General features: G+C 43.8%; 3 protein-coding genes across 3 annotated transcripts in view; 2 read left to right on the top strand and 1 right to left on the bottom strand.

The window, feature by feature from the left end:
* Window positions 1-20,818, bottom strand: part of LOC126564882 (protein limb expression 1 homolog) — a 508,128-nt gene that overhangs the window by 449,720 nt on the left and 37,590 nt on the right. The gene's annotated exons all lie outside the window — the stretch shown is intronic.
* LOC126563747 (probable chitinase 10) lies at window positions 569-8,358 on the top strand. Its single transcript, XM_050220447.1, has 9 exons — window positions 569-607; window positions 675-877; window positions 940-1,451; window positions 1,523-4,458; window positions 4,522-4,707; window positions 4,775-5,054; window positions 5,116-6,107; window positions 6,184-6,803; window positions 6,875-8,358. The coding sequence occupies exons 1-9, from the start codon at window positions 584-586 to the stop codon at window positions 8,283-8,285; spliced, it is 7,164 nt and encodes a 2,387-aa protein (XP_050076404.1). The 5' UTR covers window positions 569-583; the 3' UTR covers window positions 8,286-8,358.
* Window positions 9,889-20,670, top strand: LOC126565065 (uncharacterized). Its single transcript, XM_050222203.1, has 6 exons — window positions 9,889-10,249; window positions 12,010-12,138; window positions 15,677-15,718; window positions 19,784-19,851; window positions 19,936-20,139; window positions 20,515-20,670. Exons 1-6 carry the CDS (start codon window positions 9,889-9,891, stop codon window positions 20,668-20,670), a joined length of 960 nt encoding a protein of 319 aa, XP_050078160.1.

Below are 20,818 nucleotides of genomic sequence, written 5' to 3'. Positions count from 1 at the left end.
AGCAGTAGTGTTCATGTTGGAGGATAGCTGGAGTTGAGAAGCAACAAAAAAAAAAAAGATGAATGATCGTGGCGAGCGTATTACATCTCTCAGCTCAGCCCGGTGGGTGCTCTCAGCGTTCTTTCGTCGTTGATTGCTGCAGATTTTGCTGTAGGTCGTGCCCAATGCTAGCGGTACCGTGTGTAGCCATGGACTTGAATCATAGCTTACGTAGTATTTTCCTTATGTTCGCCAGTTCTTTGCTCTCACGGAGATGTTGAAGTTGAATGGGCACGTGTTGTTGCCTGCGAAACCAGTTCTCATGTCGTCGACGGCAATCATCACCCAATGGGTGGGCCAATGACATAGACCTTGAAACAATTTTCTGTGTTCCGTTTTTTTGTTTGTTGCTTTCTGCATTCAACTTTGCAAGTCTGCATTCTCTGGCCAAGGCGACCCACTTAGAGTTTTTTTTTATTATTTTTTTGGACTGAATTGAGCGAGCTCAGTGAATTGATTTTTGTTGAATTGTTAATCAACAAACTTCTTTTGTTTGTCTCTTCATGCAGAACCAATGCTTCGCTGACAGGGTGAAAGCATCAGAATGAGTCTTCTGCCATATAAAGGGGTTAGTATGGGGTACGTGCAGGGAAAGTACAAACAGATGTCTGAACGTACGTGATTCATTCTTCCAGCTGACCATTGTTGGTGCCTGGTTGGTACTGACAGCGACCGCCATAAGAATCGAACAGTCGGAACCCATCAGCTTCTTTCGCAGCAGCGTGGAACAGATTCCACCGCACGGATTTGAGAAACAGGTGGCCAACGAGGAAAGCAATGAGTTCGGCAGTGAGTCTTTACCATTGCGTAGTGCCGTCGAGAGTGTTCCCGCGAATCTGTAAGTGTTTGTTGCGCTCTAATGTAGCTTCTTGCATGGACCTTTAACGTATTTTATTTCAGCATCGACGAACGTCTACCGTTGCGTGACGCGGTGGAGTTCCGCATCCTGAATATGGATCACGAAATAGAGGATAGGGTCAGTCAGGTGAAAAATGTCATTAAAAAGCAAAAGATCAAACTGGTACCCATCGACACGAAAGACGTGGAAAGCTTTCGCGTGCTATCCTTCCAGGATAAGTATGCCGCCTATGTACTACCCTCGCAACCGGCCAATATGCCTATGCCATATCGGGCAGGATCACCGTACCAGCAGCTGCTAAGCAGTAAGGATGTAGCGATGGTACAAAATTCGTATGGCAAAATTTTCTCCGCCGCTCAGAAAGCTGCATCGGACGAATACAAAGTACTGTGCCACATGACCAACTGGGGCTTTTATCGCAAAGGTGAGGCACAGTTTGTGCCAGAACACCTGGAGCCTAGCTTGTGTACGCACATCATATATTCGTTTGCGACGTTGGACCCGACAACGCTTATGATGAAAGAGTTCGATAGTTGGGCCGACCTCGACAACAGTGAGTATGAGGGTGTTTAAATATGAGAGAGGGGTTCCTTCAGTTTTTCAGGAGTTCCTTGCTTTCCACAGATATGTACTATCGGACGGTAGCGGCTGCTGGTGAAGTGCCGGTATTGCTAGGATTGGGTGGATGGACCGATTCGGTGGGCAACAAATATTCGGCGCTGGTTAGTTCACCGGCCAATCGACGAAACTTCATAACAAATGCAATCGTTTTCCTGAAGAGACACGGCTTTTCTGGGTTGCACATGGACTGGAACTATCCCGTCTGCTGGCAGAGTGACTGTTCGAAGGGTTCCGATAGAGACAGGACCAACTTTAGTAAGCTTATTCAAGAAATTAGAAAAGCATTTTCGGCGGAGGGCCTGCTGATAAGTACAAGCATTTCGGGGTACAAGGAGGTTCTGATGGTATCGTACGATATCGCTGAGCTTTCGAAGCACGTCGATTTTATGGCCGTTATGACGTACGATTATCATGGCTCTTGGGAGGAACAAACGGGACATGTGAGCCCACTGTATGGAAGTTCGTACGACAAATATCCACAGTACAATACCGACTACACGATGCAGTTATTGGTTAAGATGGGTGCCGACAAGAGCAAGCTCATCGTTGGAGTACCTTTTTATGGACAAACGTTTAAATTGGCACAAACTACTAGAGCGACGCCAGGTGAGGGAAGTCCTGCAACAGGACCCGGAGCAGCCGGTGATGACACGAGGCAGCCGGGTATGTTGGCTTACTATGAAATTTGTCAGCGAGTGCGTAAACAGAAGTGGAAGGTAGGCAGAGATCCTGAGATGAAATCGGGTCCATACGCTACCAATGGTGAACAGTGGGTTGGATACGATGATCCCGTATCGGTCACGGCTAAGGCGCGTTATGTGATGAAGTCTGGATTTGGTGGAATTGCTGCATGGACTGTCGATTTAGACGATTATCAAAATCGATGCTGTGAGGAACGGTTCCCTGTGCTGAGAGCAATTAACAGAGCTTTGGGGCGGCTCGATACGCCTGTACCGTCTGGGATGGACTGTTCGAGGCCTTCACAACCAGCTACTCCAAAACCAGCGGAGATGACGTTTAGTCCGGATAGTGGTATCCAAAGTACAACATCTACACCGGCACACTCTCATACCACCTGGCCATCGTGGTCACCGGAAAGCACATCAACAACGAGACGAACGACTACCACAACGTCTATGACTGCTTCTACAACAACTTCTACCACTAGCACTTCTACCACTCCCAGAACAACGAGATGGACTACGTCAGCGACAACGACGTACAGTCCTCCAACGACAACTGTCGGCACAACGATTCCAGTGCCCGGTCTTGTGATGCCAGAACTCAGCAATGCTGAAAGTTGCGAAGGCAATCAGTACAAGGCACATCCTACGAACTGCAACTCCTATTACCGTTGCGTTCTGTCCGAGTTTAAGCAGCAGTTCTGTGCCGGTGGTCTTCATTGGAATGATGCTGCCAAGCTATGCGATTGGCCTGCGTCAGCTAAGTGTGAAATGGACATGGGAACACAGGAACCAGTAACTACAACAACGACAGCTACTACAACAACATCACGACCCACCAGACCCGCTTCAAGACGTACGACTACACCGCGAACCACTACGACCACCACCACCACCACACAAGAAACGACCCGTCCGACACGTCGAACGACAACGGTGGCCCAAAACACGCCCAGCCAAACAAGACCCACCAAAAAGCCTGTTACCACCACGAAAAAGCCTGTCAGTCGTCCTACGGAAAATTGCAACAATGGCGAGTACTATCCGCACAAGAGCTGTGACAGTTTCTACATTTGCGTGAACGAAAAGAAGGTGGCGCAACAGTGCGGTCCGGGGCTGTACTGGAGCCAAATGGATAAGAGTTGCGATTGGGAGGAAAACGTAAACTGTGTGAGCAATGAGCAATACTTTAGGTTGTTAACAACGTTTGGCGCTTTGAAGGCTCTGTCGGAGGATGATCCTTGCGATGGTAATTCACACGTCCCGTATCCGGGTGACTGTAATCAGTATTTGGTGTGTAACTGGGGTCGGTTGGAGTCGGCTAGCTGTGCCGATGGGCTTCACTGGAACCAGCAGCTGAAGATTTGCGATTGGCCCTCCAATGCCAAATGCTCGCAGGGTGGCATCCCGGAGAGTACGGAAAACATTTCCGATGAGAACGGTGGTTGGCAGGGCTCGGATCAGGACATTGATGGGCCTCAGTACGTTGTGTCGACTACCGAGAAACGGACCACTACTACAACGCGCACAACAACTACCACGGCCCGTCCATCAACACCTCCGCCAGTGCTAGAGCCTCTGTCGGGGTATTATAAGATGGTTTGCTACTTCACTAACTGGGCCTGGTACAGAAAAGGATACGGCAAGTACACGCCCGATCACATACGTACCGATCTTTGCACGCACATTGTGTACGGATTCGCGGTACTAGACTACTCCTCGCTTACGATAAAAACGCACGACTCTTGGGCGGATATTGATAACAAATTCTACACCCGTGTAGTCGCCGCAAAGGAGAAAGGGGTGAAAGTTACCCTTGCCATCGGTGGATGGAATGATTCGGCTGGGGATAAATACAGCCGGCTGGTGCGTAGTTCCTCGGCGAGATCGAAATTTGTGGAGCACGTTATCGGATTTCTAGAAAAGTATGGATTCGAGGGTTTGGATCTGGATTGGGAATATCCGGTCTGTTGGCAGGTCGACTGCAAGAAAGGATTTGCTGATGAAAAGGAAGGATTTACCGAGCTAGTACGAGAGTTGTCGGAGGCGTTCCAACCCCGCGGTTGGTTGCTTTCGGCTGCTGTTTCGCCAAGCAAAACGGTTATCGACGCAGGGTACGATGTTGCAGCGTTGGCTAAGTATTTCGATTGGATTGCAGTAATGACCTACGATTTCCATGGACAGTGGGACAAGCAAACAGGGCACGTAGCGCCGCTGTACTACCATCCCGAGGATGAGATCGATTTCTTCAATGCGGTAAGGAAAGATCGATTTTTGGTAGATGTTATCAGGTACTTACGCTAATTTCACTTTTGGCAGAACTATTCAATCAATTATTGGATCGAAAAGGGAGCACCGTCGAGAAAGATTGTTATGGGTATGCCGCTATACGGACAGTCTTTCCAGCTGGCCGACACGAAGAAGAATGGGCTCAACGCCAAAGCACCAGGACCTGGCCAGGCAGGAGAATTCACCAGAGCTGCAGGATTTCTAGCGTATTATGAGGTAAGACACACTTACAAAATGCTTCCATTTGTATATTTGAATTAATAATCGTGTGATCCTGCTTTAGATCTGTGATCGTATACAAAACAAAGGATGGACGGTGGTGCAAGATGAGCTTGGAAGAATGGGCCCATACGCATACAAGGGCAACCAGTGGGTATCGTTCGACGATAAAGAGTCTTTGCTGAAGAAAGTACAGTTCATAAGAGCTATGGATCTTGGAGGTGGTATGATCTGGGCACTGGATTTAGACGACTTCAAGGATCGCTGCGGGCACGGAAGCCATCCATTACTTACTGCCATACGAGAGGGTCTTCGGGAAGCACCCAATGGTGCCGATGTGCTTCGTAAGTACTACAAAATACACTCTAGTCACCCAACCACAATAATTCATGTTCTTCTCTGCAGCGGCCATTGTACCAGAACCTGTGGAAAACATTGCCCTCGAAATGGAATCAAAACCTGATATCTCTGGTTCTCCAGAGAAACAGCAACCAAGTCCAATCGATAGCTCAGAGGTGGAGGAAAACTTGGTCGATTCGGACGACTACAAAGTGGTTTGCTACTTTACGAATTGGGCCTGGTATAGGCAAGGTAATGGGAAATATCTTCCCGAAGATATCGATGCCGACCTATGTACCCACGTTGTGTACGGGTTTGCCGTCCTCGATCGCGAAGGACTAACAATTAAACCGCACGATTCTTGGGCAGACATAGACAATCGATTCTACGAGCGTGTCGTGGAGCTTAAAAAGAAGGGAAAGAAAGTGACCGTTGCCATTGGTGGATGGAACGATTCGGCTGGTGATAAGTACAGTCGGCTGGTGCGTAGTGCTCAGGCAAGAAAGCGCTTTGTGGACAATGTGATGCAATTCATTGCCAAGTATAACTTCGATGGATTAGACCTGGACTGGGAGTATCCCGTTTGCTGGCAAGTCGATTGCAAGAAGGGATATTCCGATGAAAAGGAAGGGTTTGCAAGCTTAGTGGTGGAACTGGCGACTGCCTTTAAACCCAACGGGTATCTGCTATCGTCGGCGGTATCTCCGAGCAAGAAGGTGATCGACGCTGGATACGACGTACGTACGTTGTCCGATTATATGGACTGGATCGCTGTGATGACGTACGATTATCATGGTCAGTGGGACAAACAAACGGGGCATGTTGCACCGATGTACGAACATCCGGATGATGTTGATAAAACGTTCAATGCCAACTTTACGATCCACTATTGGATAGAGCAGGGTGCGGATCCACGGAAGCTGGTAATGGGTATGCCAATGTACGGCCAATCGTTCTCGCTTGCGGATGTGAATGATCATGGCCTGAACGCTAAGACTTATGGAGGTGGAGAAGCTGGCGATCAAACACGTGCGAGAGGGTTCTTGTCATATTACGAGGTGAGTGATTGGTATTTCTAGAGGAAAAACAAAGATTTTATAAATATTTTATGGTTTTATTTAATCCTTATTACAGATATGCTCTAACATCAACAAGAAGAACTGGAACGTTGTACGAGATCGCAAGGGACGAATGGGTCCGTACGCTTACAAAGGCGATCAGTGGGTTTCGTTCGACGATCAGTACATGATACGCCATAAAAGCGAGTTTATCAAGGCGATGGGTCTTGGAGGAGCTATGATCTGGGCACTCGATTTGGACGATTTCCGCAATATTTGTGGATGTGAGGAATACCCGTTGTTGCGCACCATCAATCGTGTGCTGCGAAACTATCCTGGTCCGGGGCCAAAATGCATACTAGGATCAAGCAAACCATCATCATCGGAACGTCCAAGTGATCGTCCAACTACCGCGATGACGACGACGACCATGACTACAACAACGACCACGAGAAAACCTACAACCACTTCCGGAACTACAACGACAAGGCCCACAAAGGCTGCGTCAACTACACGAAAAACTACCCGTCGACCGACTAGTGGTACAACCACATCGAGAAGACCATCAACACCATCGATTGATGATCTCGATCATAATCACTCGACTAGTGAATGCGATGGGCGAATGTTCGTTCCTCACGAATCGGATTGCTCCAAGTACTACGTTTGCCAGCATGGCAAACGCTATGAGCAAAGGTAAGGAGAAGAAGGTTTTGGTGCTCGATAACGGATAGATCAGTAATTCATGGTGTTCCTTTCTTACGTAGATGCCCTCCAAACACAGTCTGGAACAATGAATACTGTGACTGGGAGGAGAATACTAACTGTAGAAACAAGCAGCGTCCAGTTACTTCAACGAGCTCCACAAGTACGACGGAAGATGTTAGTTGGATGTCTTCAACTACACGTCCTGCAACAACTACTCGACGGACAACAACTACGCGACGCTCAACCGAAAGACCTACAACAACTGTCGGCACTACCACTACAGTAAAACCAGTTCCTCCATCGAATGAACTAGGTCCTGGCAATAGCGAATATAAAGTAGTATGTTACTTTACCAACTGGGCCTGGTACCGACAAGGAGATGGAAAGTATACACCCGATGATATCGACAGTACACTCTGCACACACATCGTGTACGGTTTTGCTGTGCTTGATCGTGAAACGCTGACGATCAAAACTCACGATTCGTGGGCCGATATAGACAATCGCTTCTACGAGCGTGTTGTGGAGCAAAAGCGCAAAGGAGCGAAGGTAACGCTAGCGTTGGGCGGATGGAACGATTCGCTGGGCGATAAGTACAGCAAGCTGGTGCGAGATGCCACGGCTAGAGCACGGTTTGTGAAGCATGCCGTCGAATTTATCGAAAAGTACGATTTCGACGGGTTGGACCTTGACTGGGAGTATCCCGTTTGCTGGCAGGTCGATTGTCAGAAGGGATATCCCGACGAAAAGGAGGGCTTCGCCAAGTTGGTGCAGGAACTTGCGGTTGAGTTCCGACCGAGAAGATGGCTCCTTTCGGCCGCTGTTTCTCCCAGCAAGATGGTTATCGATGCCGGGTATGATGTGCCAGTGTTGGCGGAATACTTCGATTGGATTGCGGTCATGACCTATGATTTCCACGGTAACTGGGACAAACAAACGGGGCATGTAGCACCACTGTACTACTATCCTGGTGATACTTACGATTATTTTAATGCCAACTTTTCCATCAACTATTGGATAGAAAAGGGAGCACCGTCGCGCAAGTTGGTCATGGGTATGCCACTGTACGGGCAGTCGTTTTCGCTTGCCGATGCGCGTCGGAATGGGTTAAACGAAAAATCGTACGGTCCGGGTGAAGCAGGAGAATTCACACGGGCAGGAGGATTCCTGTCGTTTTATGAAATCTGTGACAAGGTTAACCGACAGGGTTGGTCCGTCCGGCGGGACCCCCAAGGTAGAATAGGGCCGTACGCGTACAGTGGAAGCCAGTGGGTGTCGTACGATGATGTGGACGAGATCCGAAGAAAAACTCAATTTGTGAAGCAAATGAACCTAGGCGGTGGTATGGTGTGGGCTTTGGATTTGGACGATTTTAGAGGGAAATGTGGCTGTGGTACGCATCCACTGTTGCGTACCATGAATTTGGAGCTTGGACGCATCAGCACACAAGCGCCAGACAATTGTACTTAGAGTTGTATTAAATTTTGCATATGATGTAATGAGAAAGGGAGTCAAAATGTGTGCGAGTGTAAACTATTACTAATCGAATCGAATAAAAATCCAGTGCAAAAAGATGCACACAACTGATGCTGGCGGTAAACTTACTGAGATTTAGTTTACGTAGCTGTGTCCATGGGGAGACGTTACAGACGGGATTTGATACCTGCCTTACGATGCATATGAAGATAAACACGCTGAATAGTTTCTAATTATTGCAATTAGAGTTGGATATTGAGCTCGAGAGCTACCGGGAGGCATCACCTGAATAAACTTAGGACTCTGAGTGTGTTCTTCTATTTCAAAAAGGTAGATCCGCGCTATTATCAACTTGTCATCTAAATTTCGTCTTCAGTTTAGTCTGCTTCGTCCTCACGAGGTTGTGCTTCGCCCTTTCTAGGTAGCTCTTCCCACTCACGAGGTAACTTTTCGCCCTCAAGAGGTAGCTTTTCGTCCTAACGGAGAAGCTCTTCGTCCTCACGTGGTAGCGCTTCGCCCTCTTCGAGCTCTTCGCCCGCCCGAAATAACTCTTTGTATGCTCCTAGCTCTTCGCCCTCATAATGTAACTCTTCACCCACTTCGCAAGCTCTCCCCTCTCAGTGATCAAGGAACTACAGGGACAACTCACCTCTCACTTGTTAGCGAGCTGTTGCCCTCTTCTCTTTACTTTATTTTACTTTACTTTGCATAACACTAATTGCAATAAACTTCTCAATCGGAAGCAAATATGTTTTTACAAAATTTTAATGTTTGTAACAAAATTGAAAGAAATTCATTACATTCACCGTTACAGCAAATTTCGAATTTTCTTGAATGTAATCGTCCATCTCACTTGCACGCTTTCCTGGTCGATCAAATTGTTGCTCCATCTCACTCGATGTAAACCCAACACTATTGGAACAAACATCAAACCCACACGCCACTATTCACTATGGGTTTGCATAATTATAAATACAGAATATTTCATTTTTAAACTCACATTACGGTGACTGGCATATTAACGAGTTCAAAATAGTAATAAAAATGAAATGCGCACTGAAATACAAATTCTTTAGCGGTAAAATTCAAATAATAATAATAAACATATTTCATTAACCCTCAATAACGGGCATTCTTGGCCCATTGCTACGAACTGTCAAATCGCACCAGATGGCCCAGCCCGTCGTTGCTGCTTGCGTTGCTCCGTATTTGTTTCTTGTTTTGTCATTTGTTGTTGTTCCTGCTAGATACACGTTCAAACCTCCGCAGCGTTTTCGGGCACGATAAGAGTGAACTCGGGAAAGTCGACGGGAATTTTCTCTCACCAGTACCTTCTGGCGCTTCTGGAGGGAAAATCGAAACAGAAGCACATACACAGCAACGCTTCTGCCATTCGCGAGTGTGTAACGACAAAGTGTACCGAAATCTCTCTGCTCGCCGTGGTTGTTCTATCTTGCTGGAAGGGCAGAGGCAGGCATTATTCGTGTCGCTGATAAGAGTGTTTGCGGCTACTGGCCAGTGCACCAAATTTCCTTCGTGTGTAATCCGCGTGCTTCCGGATAATTCCGTGCCAAAACTGCAAGAAAAGCGGTTTCCGATGTGTGCGAACGTGTCGTGTTTGCTGCGCGTAGCCAGTATGATGTCACAGTGTGCGAAATGTGCTACACCTCAGATGCCACGGATTAGTCACCGGATACGAGGGGGTTGGGAAGCGTGTACGGCGTCCTCCTACAGCACGGACGCCCAACACCGTCCGCAGCCAGCACGAATCGGTAGCAAACATGGGTACCACCATGGGACGGCCAGCTTCTTCGCACGGTCCTACACGCAGGCAGCTTCCACCCTTACCCGGGAACAGCTGCACGATCTGGTGTACAGGTTAAACGAAGATGAAAGAGAATTGCTTATGAACACGCTGAAGCAATTCGAGTCCAACAAAGTGAAGGCAAAGTTTGAAGGTGAAATTTAACACTTCGAGCTCTCCTGTCTCTCTTGAGTGCAGAGCGCGTAGAAGCACATTATCCTTGTTTTACTTAGGTTTTGTTTCCCCGAATCTCGATGTGTCCCACTCCTTTCCCATCACACCAAAAAAGCGCCAACAAGGTGGCAAAGGTGTGCGGCAGCCAGGCAGGAAGTGGAAGCCAGAATTTGCCTGCTCCGGCGTGGTGGGGAGGGTGGTCGCAATTGCTCGCAAAAGCTAAGCAAAAATAGAACGGATTTTACGGCGCACGGTCGTGTAGCAATGAAATGTAAACAGAAATTCAATTGTTGTTCATTCGGTACGGGAAATGGATGCCTCGCTTTATCGATGAGGTGCCACTCGCGCTAGAATGGCGCTTATTCGTCCACCGAGCAACAAGTTCTGGCTTTTCTTTCCCAATTCTCGCACTGCTCTCCTCTTACAATAGCATCGATTACATCGCGAAGAATGGATTCTGAAATGAAACATGAATAGAGCAAAACTGATTTGAAATACCATTCTTGGAGCTGTAGTCCGGGCAATCGGCACCCGGACATGATGTAATCAATCTTGAGAAAGATGATTCCCACCATTCCCTCCCGTTTTCCCAACCCGTTCAATGTTAATCAACTTCACCTGCAAAAATGATACGAAAAACAAAGAACCACACTGTCCCAAACATGTCTATTTAATATCCCCACCCAAAAGTACTTCTTTACACACACGTTACTCGGTCTTATCAACATTTGTTCTATTCGGACAGTAATTGTCTCTGCGGCAGTTGTTGCACGTACCGCCACCACGTTTATATCAGGCAATGTTATCTTCTTCTCATAGTTAGGATCCTATCTCTTCCTAACCTAAGCTCTGACGCTCTCTATCCGCACACTCTATCGCCTTCTCTAACTCTTACTCTATCATCTAAGCGATTGATGTGATTTTAATTTAGATGTTATCGATAAGTGGTAATCGTTCGTACTATATCTTAGTTTCTTTCTTTTTTGCTTTTGAGTTTAGCTGTACAATCTATGCGTTATAGACAATGTCGGGCGAAGTTTGATAGTCGGTCGGTCAGGTGATTTATGAACATTGCAGGGCAACACATACGTTTCCCCGTGTTCGGGTTATGCAATGCGAATTTTGAACATTGCAAAGGAGAGCGTTATGTGTGCCAAGTATGTAAATAAATAGGTCATAATTTGCTTTCATTGCTAGTTTCTTGTTGTTGAAAGGTTCGTAAGACGCCATTTTTTATTATTAGTTAGTATATGATTCTTTAAAGAACAAAGAGACAGCTTTTATATTTTATTTAGTAACTATTTGTAGTAAAAAAAAAGCAGTATTGCTTTCTACGGTGCCATGCCACTGTCATAAAATTTACTACAACCTACAACCAATGAGGAATACCCACCGCAAAGCACTGGAAATGGCAAATTCCTATTTCAGTCCCTTCGATTCATTCATTCATAACTTATAATACACTAGACGCCAATACCCGGGCTCTAGCGTTAATTGCTAGCGAGAACGAGAGAACGCAACGACATATCAGATCATCGTACCGAAGCAGGTGTAATGTTTCGATCACGCTACGTTAGAGGCTACACGTTATCCTTTTGCCTGCTGTGGTTTTGTAGTCGACGTCCCCTGACCATCATTAGTTTACCTGGTCCCCGTGTACTAATAAACCGATCCACCGTAACGACAGCGGTATGAGTAATGGCTGTTACTATATTCAAAATCCTACCCCATACAACATAGGACAGTTGGCAGCAACCGTTTGGCGTAGTAGATTCGGTCGTCCAGCAAAACTAAAACCTGCCCTGGGAGATGTAGATCCTACCGGTTCCTACTGCGCGGTGCCGGAAGATTGGCTGCAAAAGAAGTTCGGTATGCTTTTTTGTGTATGTTACGTTTTTGTTTATTGGTTTGTGGTTTAGCGTTTGGTTTGGTTACGGTTTTTTGCGTTATATTTAGATTGGGTTGCAGTTTGGAGCGGGTAGTTGAGGGGGACATTGAAAGTGTAGGGCGGCTTCATTCATAATTATTGCCCTTTTCTTGCTTCACTAACCTTTTACTAACCCGCATCGTATTAGTTAATGCTTCACCTTTCAGGAAATTAGCTTTTGATAAATGACAGTTTCGTATGCTTAGAGCCGTATGAAGAGACGTATTAATGCGTGGCATCGCAGTTAATTAAATATGTGGAACATCAATTTACTGTTTAAATCAATAAACTTAGTCATTAAACACTAAACAATCGAGTGATTCTGAATGAATATTTAAAATATGCTGAATGCTGCGCTTGGTTTATTCTTTTAAAGAAGTTTTTAGAACCAATAGATACAGGATATCCTGCAACATTTGGCATTTTACCTTATGCTTTTGAATCTGTGCTGTATAGTATTAAGGGTTTCAGAAAAGGACAATAAAATAAGACCTCCTTTATATCAGATTCTTAAACTACTGCTTTTGATTCTTCTACAAGGTTTAATAATTCCAACATGTAACGAAAGCGAAACAAAATTTTCTAATTTTAAATCTAATTTTGATTCATATTTTCAAGCATTCCGTATTGCCCACATTACGAACTTTGAATATTCTTATGAGGAACTAAAACATAAAATACAGACACAGCTTACTGGTTCCTGGCCATAGGAACTGTTTAGATATACAGTGACGGACAATAAAGTAACACCACTTTGGAACTGATATTTAAACTGCTGCATTCGAACTTCTAATAAGTATAACTTAACAAAAATTTGGTAAAATGTTTATTAGCATCTGAACTATATATAGCAATTGGGGTTTCATCCACAAGTTAATAAATGATGGCTTAATTTTACAAAAAAAAAAAAGGTCGTTTCGTTGGAAATTGACTTCACTGTTGTCCGTCGCTGCACGTGTTTTACCTTGCCAAATAGTTTATTTATTTAAAGTGTATTGAGCAGGAAAAGTCGTTAGAGAATATGATTTAAAGTTTATTTACTCAACTACAAGTTAATGTCGCTAACAACCATTAACATTTTTGGACGAATTTTAAGAATATCCAATAATATTGGCAATTTGAAACCAAATCAAAAATATCGAGGAATTCGTCAAAAAAAAAGGTTGCAAATGTCTAAAAAAAATATCGCGAAAAGTGCGGGATACCCTGTAATGCAATAGTTTTCAATATATTTTTATCTTAAACTTTGGGTATATTTACAAAAAATCAAAAATGTTTTTTAAACCCTAAGCGTACCACAGAAAAAGCACATTCGGTTTATTAAAGATAGGAATTACGTTGAATGTAAAATGAATATTTTATATAAATTTGGATTTTTGGGGTACAACGAACGTGGTACGGTTAGAGTGGATAAACTATAATTTTTTTCTTCCTTTTATTGAAAAAAAAAAACATCTTGCTTACCAGAGTACCTTGTACTATGTAGTCAGAAGTTTGTCTTTTTTTTTCTCTCTTAAATTTTCTCCTCTATATGCCTAGACGCAAAATTAAGTCAGTTGGTTTGGAAATGGTACATAAATAAAAGCGTTTTTCGATAGGTAGGTCCCTCCTGTCGTATGTACTCTGCGCGACAGCCACGTGTATGTGTGTGTGTATTGAATGTTGAGGTAGAGTTTGTGTATGGGTAGGTTCGTTGGCAAAAATTGGGAACCCAAACGACCCATCCGCATAGCTGCCAGAGAGTACTACCCGAAGCTAATTTCATGTTTGTAACCCCAACCTCCCCCTCTGTATGATTCGTGCTCGTTGTGTAAATATTGATTTTGCATTATATTGACTGTTTACGTTTGGTGCGCACTAACATCGATACCGGGCGTCAACGTGTGTTGCTCAAACTAGAGCGATTTAATTTGCATTCTATGTAATGCAGCAGTGTCATGTGTGCAAATCCTTGCTTTGTAGCGCAAAATACTTTGAACATGTGTATGTACATTGGTAGCGTTTGCGATATTAGTTGGTAACTCGATATTATGAGGCACCGAACCGTAAAGCCGAAAAGAAGGATAGCCGAAAGGGTACAGCAGCTGCTTTAAGAGCTTTATTATTTCTTTCCCGTATGCATGATTTATGAAATTATTTTAGCATGATTCAGCAACATCACGAAAACGTGACGTGAGCGTAAGATGAAAGTGGTTGAGGAGGAAAAGAAATTAAATCCACATGGAAAAACACCATGCTTTCGGGGTCGGCATCAATTAATCTTGTTGGGTTTAGTTTACATCAAACGCAGCGCAGGTAAAATAATGTCTGGTGCTGATTGGATGCTGAGATTGGGAAGCCGGCTCGGTGCATGGACAGGGAAGCCGTCGTCAGTTTATCTTACCGTAGGATCAGTAACCCTTATTACACTAATCAACCAATCCTGCATTAATCATTGGATCGAGAAATGCGAAAGTGTTATCGTGCTACGTGAGCCCCATACGTTAGTACGGTTAACGCATTAGACGTAGCACTCGCAACTACTACTTGCTGATGAAACCGTTTGATTGAAGCGCAGGACAAAGCGACAAAGGGACTCAACTCGCTGGAAGAGGGCGGACATTATTGGTGGATGGTGAAACTAGAACAGGCAACGTAGTGGATTGACTTTCCTGTGTCTGTACCTTGTCGCTATTATCTATTGATTGCATGACTACCTTTATCGCCGAGTAGAATATATTTTTTTCTTCCTTTGTTTGTTTTTGTTTCGCTTCTCCTAATAAAGAACATCCAACTAAGACAAAGCATGTGGTCTCGCTTTCGTGATAGCACGTAATTTCAAAAAACAATCGATAGAAGATTGCTTCATAAATTGGCATGACATGTACCGTGTTGCACCGCTACTCCAATATAGTATAAATCGTTTGCTAAGTACGTATTCGCTAACACCACTACTAACATCTTAATGTGCATGAAACAATCTAACTCGCAGAAACGTGACTAGAGACTACACTAAGCACAACACATCCCCCAAAGGCACTTGCAAACAAGGCAGAAAACAGCCCAATGTCTGGTTTCGAATGATTTAATTTCATGCATTTTTTTTGTAATGTGCGCCGTACACACTCCGGGGGTAAAGCGGTGGCGAGCAAGTCAGTCGGCCATGCTACTAGTTCCCGGCCGCCGCCGCCGTTGCTTTTGATGTTAAATTATGCATGAAACGAATTAAATTCTGAGCTTTCTTTTGCAACGGCTTTTGCTGCTCGTTACCGGTTTTCCATTTTCGCACTGCCTGTACAACACACCAAATATGTTCGCAATAAACTGTGCATTGCTTCATCCCATCCTTAGATTAGTTTAGAAAATATGTACTTAATAAGAATCCGAATGGATGGGGCACCGGAACAACCGTCTTCTTGCGCAATTGTGTGCAATTGTTTGCTTTGACATTTTGTAAAAAAAAAGTATATTAATCGATACCTTCTTATACCTTACACGCAGCCGAAACAGTACCAGTACCACCCACATCGGACCTCATGAAACGTAAGTAAAGTGAAGTTATTTCTTAAACTGCTATTTTTCCTTTCCCATGAACCAACTGCCGCAGTTAATGGAGGCGCATGGTACTTTGTACACTGCACGTGTATCGATATGGGTATCTGAAAAAAGAGTAGTTTTAAGGTAAAGCAGAATTGTGTAAAATCTTTTTAACGTCAGAAACAATTGTTTGCCAGCGGAATCAGCTACTGCTATTCATGGCAAAACTTTTCCTTTCGCTTTGTCAACATACATTCATTTTCTTTAAAAGTGCGTCACGTTTCAGACAGTTTGCTGGAAAGAATGAGCAATTATCACTGTTTAACATTCCATTTTACTGTCTCCCTTTGCGCACAACATGTTATTGTGTCACCAGAAGAACTGTTTGTGGCATCTGCTTTCCTTTGAATGGCTGGTTGACAGTTGAAAGAAAGGAAAGCTTGTGATTTCATCTGATGAAAACGAGCGATTTGAGGTTGCGCTTTCAAAAAGAATTTCATCAACAATCGTTACCAATGTTGCGAAGATATTAACATATTAAATAAAAAAGGTCCTGTTCATTGTTAAATTCTAAAATAAATCTTAAACAAGTAGGATTATGTTAGAAAAGGTTATTTTGTTTAATAAAACAAAGCATCTTTTCGTGAACAGCGCCCGTGTATCAACAAAAGAAACTTTTTGCCTACCGTGTGCAGCTGCTAAGTTTATCTTTTTCAACACAGATAGTAGGTGACGGCCCCTCGCCATTTGCCCGGCCAACCCGCCCGCCTCGGTTAGTTTGTCCATACCAATTTAGGGTCGCACTGTCACGCTGTCGGTGCAACCATTTGTCGACCTGCGGGTCGTCAGCAGGAAACCTTTTCACTTACACCTGTGTGTGTGTGTGTTTGTGTCTGTATGTATTTTGTGCACACATTCTATGGCTTGATAAATTTTCCTTCCCCCATGTATCCGGCGCACTTGGCATAGAAGTCTGAAAACGCTTTCCACTCGAGATGGCAAGTGGGCGAGGGAAAAAAAGCGACAGAAGTGAACGAAAAGCATAGAGGAATAGGTTTCACCGTGTAGCCATCAGAAAGAATTGTTGATTCGCACGAGGTGTGAGTTTTGTAGTGCGAGAGTATGGCTCTGGCAGCTACTTGATGAATACTCCCTAGCGTGAGGATTCAAGCACCATCCGTTAACCGAAACGGCCAGCATGGTGTGTGTGTGGGATTTGTGGGAGATAACGGTTGAACGGATAGAGTGAGGAATAGTTTGCTTGATTGAGAAGTAACTGAATCATGTACTAATTGAAGCTTTGATTGAAAGTAAATTCAAGTCCCGGTAATGTTGAGAAGTGGGTGAAAGTTAACGACAATATAGATTTGATTGCATGAAGTTTGTTCCGCAAAAGTTTAAGTCCGCAATGCTTTATCACCTTAAGCTTTAAGCTCTTAAGATTATCTGGTAAAAGTGTAATGTGAAATAAATTGAGTTGTTGCGTGTTCCCGCGAAGCAACAGTTCCTAACCACATAACGCTCACAGTTTTTCGGATTGATTTAGGATGGTGTTTATGTTGCTGAATTGTATTCGTGTATCCTCAGGACAGAAAAGGGTTTACAGTGAAACACGGATCCAAAAGGTTAAAGTTTCCTTCTTTTTCTGCCCGGAAACCAGTCCCCAGTCTGGTAACACAATACTGTTGGGCCTATGGGTCGAACAGAGGTTAAAAAAAAAAAAACACGATATCCGTACAACCACGTCAAACATCTGCCTGACAGTGAAGAATTTAAGGTTTGGGCCCGGGTTTGATGCTGTTTGCGAACTTCTACTTCTAAACTAAACTGGACGCAGCCAACCTCCATTGCGTACGACGAATCCTCCGAGCTGCATTAGCCGGAAATCAGTCAATCCGACGGGGAGACCCATCCAGATTCTTTGGTGTAACGTACAATATGCTATTTGCCGCAGGGGAGGCAATTTCCGGGCGAAGAATAATATTTCGGGCGTCTTTGTGTTGAACGCCGCCCGGCCTGTGTGCGTATTCTTAGTTGAGGAAAACTTGCGAATTTAACTACATTAAAAGAGTAATTTGGAAAAATGTTTAATGGTCCGGATCGCTCAACATTATTGTACGTATGCAGATTACAAAAATAGACCGTCTTTGGCTGACAATGGAAATAAAATCTGCATCGTACAATGGATTAAATTTGGCTCAAATTTTACATTCAAGAATTATTTATTTACAATTGAATATGACGGTCCAGTGCCGTATTGTCACACATTCAAGAATTATTGTACGAAAAAATATGGCTACCTTTTCTCTGACCGTTCCGTTGGCAGTTAGCTGTGTATTTTGTCATGGTGGTTGTAAAAATAAATGGAATTTATTTGGCCCTTTCTGTGCCTAGCCGATAAGCTGCTCACTTGCCTTGGGAACACTGGAACATGATAGCGGCCGATAGGGGTTTATTCAAAACATTCAATTAGTGGCTGCTGCGGTCAGTTAGGGCTCATTCCGATCGATGACGGGTTCACCGTACAATTAAAGATAATTTTAAAGTTAAGTGTTGTACTGGACCTGGTTCACGACGATTCCACAAAAAATCAGAACCAGATCCAGAAGGTAGAAAACCGTCTGAACGGTTCGGAATTGGCGAAAAAGTTTTGGTGTCGTAATCGACCAGTATGCGTATAAGAATACAGCCCGGTTCCAGCACAAGTGTGTAGTTGACTTTACACATCAGTAATAGCGCATTAAATTGCATGAAAAATGAACCCAATAAATGAAACGTTATGTGTTATTAAAATAATAGATCCATAGAAATATATAAAATTGTCTAATCGTTTATCCAAAATGCACGCAAACAATGCAAAAATCGAAGAATACGAAATACAAAAAAAAATATTATCAAATCAAAATTTAAAAAAAAAACACATTCCGCGCGATCTAACGGTTCCGACGGTTCAAATGGTATTGACTGTTTCGACGATTCTGACAGTTCAAATGATACCAGTCGATCCCACACGGTTCCGGATGGTGGATTCCATCCCTTCGAAATCGGAGCTGGAATCACACGGGCTGGAACTTGCTGGCTGGCTTTACTACAGAGAACCCATCACTAGTTTTAAGTCAGGACAGCGAGATTATCCTTGAATCATTTTCTGTTCCATCCAATTTATGCCTCAATGTTTAGTCGGATGTTCTAATCTCTAGATCAATCCCAGACCCCGAACCTTATCCACAAATAGATTGCTTTATCTTTGTCGCTGCAGCTCTTTTGTTTCCAAACTCTTTGCTCTGAGCGGAACATTGTGGTACACAGAAATCTTGAATTGTTCAACAGTTTTTCTTGGTCAAAGTTTTTTTTTTCAAAATATTTGTTAAATCTGTAGCATTTTAACCTCTACATATAATAGATAGCTAGGGCGCTAGAGCACAGACCATTTTTCATTGCCCACGATAAGGATTCACATCGGAAAGTTTAATATCTTCAAATTTTATGCACTAAATTATTCGAGGTCGAATCAACTCTACGCCACATTGAACTTTGGTTCCAAACCAGTTCAAAGGTCGACCAATCCCGATTTCTACGAAGCAAAGAATGAACTTAAAAAATGAAAATAAACTCGTTAGAAAGAGAAATTTTCGTTGTCCTTTGCTAATGAGCTAATGCTCGGAGCATAATTTTGCGATGCGAATCATCTTTTTTTGTTTCTTCTTGTTTCCCTTGCTGTGCCGTTGCTAAATGTGACCTGTGTGAACCTGTCGGGTTGTAAGGTGTTTAAAGTTTTAATGACGTACATTACCATCGCGCCTTAGGCGATGATTTGTGTGAAGATGAAAACGAGGTGTTAGGGTGAAGGATAGGGTGGTGTATGCAAATGAGGTGGTACATTAATTGATTTAATGCATACCGACATTTGCAATTCTTATTATGATAAACGATGTGCACCTACTAGAAGATTTTGGTAAGGTTTGGAGCTGATGTTTTAAAAGAATGTAAATAAGATGTTGTTATGGCGAAGCTTGACTGTTTGAGTACCATTATTTGTACCATTATTTTGATTTTTTAATATAATTCCAGTCGGATTGGTGAATGCCCTTCCCTTCATTGGATTTGGTTTCCTCGATAACTTCACCATGATCATAGCGGTAAGCATAACACAGTTAGTTTACTATTCGAACATCTACTTACCTTCACTTTTACCACTGTTATTCAACGGCCGTTTTTTCTAGGGTGACTACATTGAACACACTCTCGGATTATTTATGTGCATATCGACGATGGCAGCGGCAGCGCTAGGGAACACGATCAGCGACGTAATAGGCATCGGGTCAGCATTCTACGTGGAAAAGCTGGCCGAAATGAGCGGTGTTAAACCGCCGAAGATGTCACCCATTCAGCTCGAGATGAAAACCAGCCGAAGAGCGGCCAATTTGGTAAGCGGTCTTTGCATACATTTTTATTCGCCATTTCTTCTTCGCTTTGCATGATGTACGAGCTGTTAGTTACTACTCGTCGATAGAATAATTTATTGCATGAAAATGTTTTTTTTTCGCTCACCCAAATCCAAGATTACAATTTCAAATTTATTTACCATTTACTTACCCTTACAACGCATATTTTCGTTCGAACTCTGCGATCACAATTTATCCTGTCGGCGTGTGTTAAGGTGTAACAAAACCCAACCCCAAACCTTCGTTTGTTTAGTGTACGATTTCATTTTTAACATTTTGCTGTGTCCTTTTTTTCTCTCCATCTTCTATTTCCTCGCTCGCACAAACTCTCACGCAATACGCGGGTGTTGTCTCCAGGGACGAGTGCTTGGTATTACGATCGGTTGCCTGCTGGGAATGTGCCCTCTATTATTCATGAAAGAGGATAAGGATAAGGAAAAGGAAAAGGGAAAGGACAAGGGCAAGGATAAGGAAGCAGCGAGCACTGGTGCGGATTCGGTTGCCGTGAAGTAGAGACCTCCATTTGAAAGGCGCGCACACTCACACACACACCTAGGCTGTTGCTGTATGCTTCTGCTAGCATTGCGCGCGGCTATGATGTGGTTTAGGTCAATTTAGCGGGGATGGATTCCCACGTGGAGCGAACACCTATCTCATCTGC

This window comes from Anopheles maculipalpis, chromosome 3RL, assembly GCF_943734695.1.
Source record: "Anopheles maculipalpis chromosome 3RL, idAnoMacuDA_375_x, whole genome shotgun sequence".
Classification (NCBI taxonomy): domain Eukaryota; kingdom Metazoa; phylum Arthropoda; class Insecta; order Diptera; family Culicidae; genus Anopheles; species Anopheles maculipalpis.
This window is presented reverse-complemented; position numbering and strand designations above follow the sequence as displayed.

Bases quoted from the DNA above. Each gene is read 5' to 3' on its own strand.
- LOC126565065 (XM_050222203.1), top strand. From the start codon at position 9,889: ATGTGTGCGAACGTGTCGTGTTTGCTGCGCGTAGCCAGTATGATGTCA. The intron at 12,139-15,676 runs GTATGCTTTTTT...CCTTACACGCAG, and splicing joins TTGGCTGCAAAAGAAGTTCG to CCGAAACAGTACCAGTACCA. The intron at 19,852-19,935 runs GTAAGCATAACA...CGTTTTTTCTAG, and splicing joins ACTTCACCATGATCATAGCG to GGTGACTACATTGAACACAC.
- LOC126563747 (XM_050220447.1), top strand. From the start codon at position 584: ATGAGTCTTCTGCCATATAAAGGG. The intron at 878-939 runs GTAAGTGTTTGT...ATTTTATTTCAG, and splicing joins GAGAGTGTTCCCGCGAATCT to CATCGACGAACGTCTACCGT. The intron at 1,452-1,522 runs GTGAGTATGAGG...TGCTTTCCACAG, and splicing joins TTGGGCCGACCTCGACAACA to ATATGTACTATCGGACGGTA.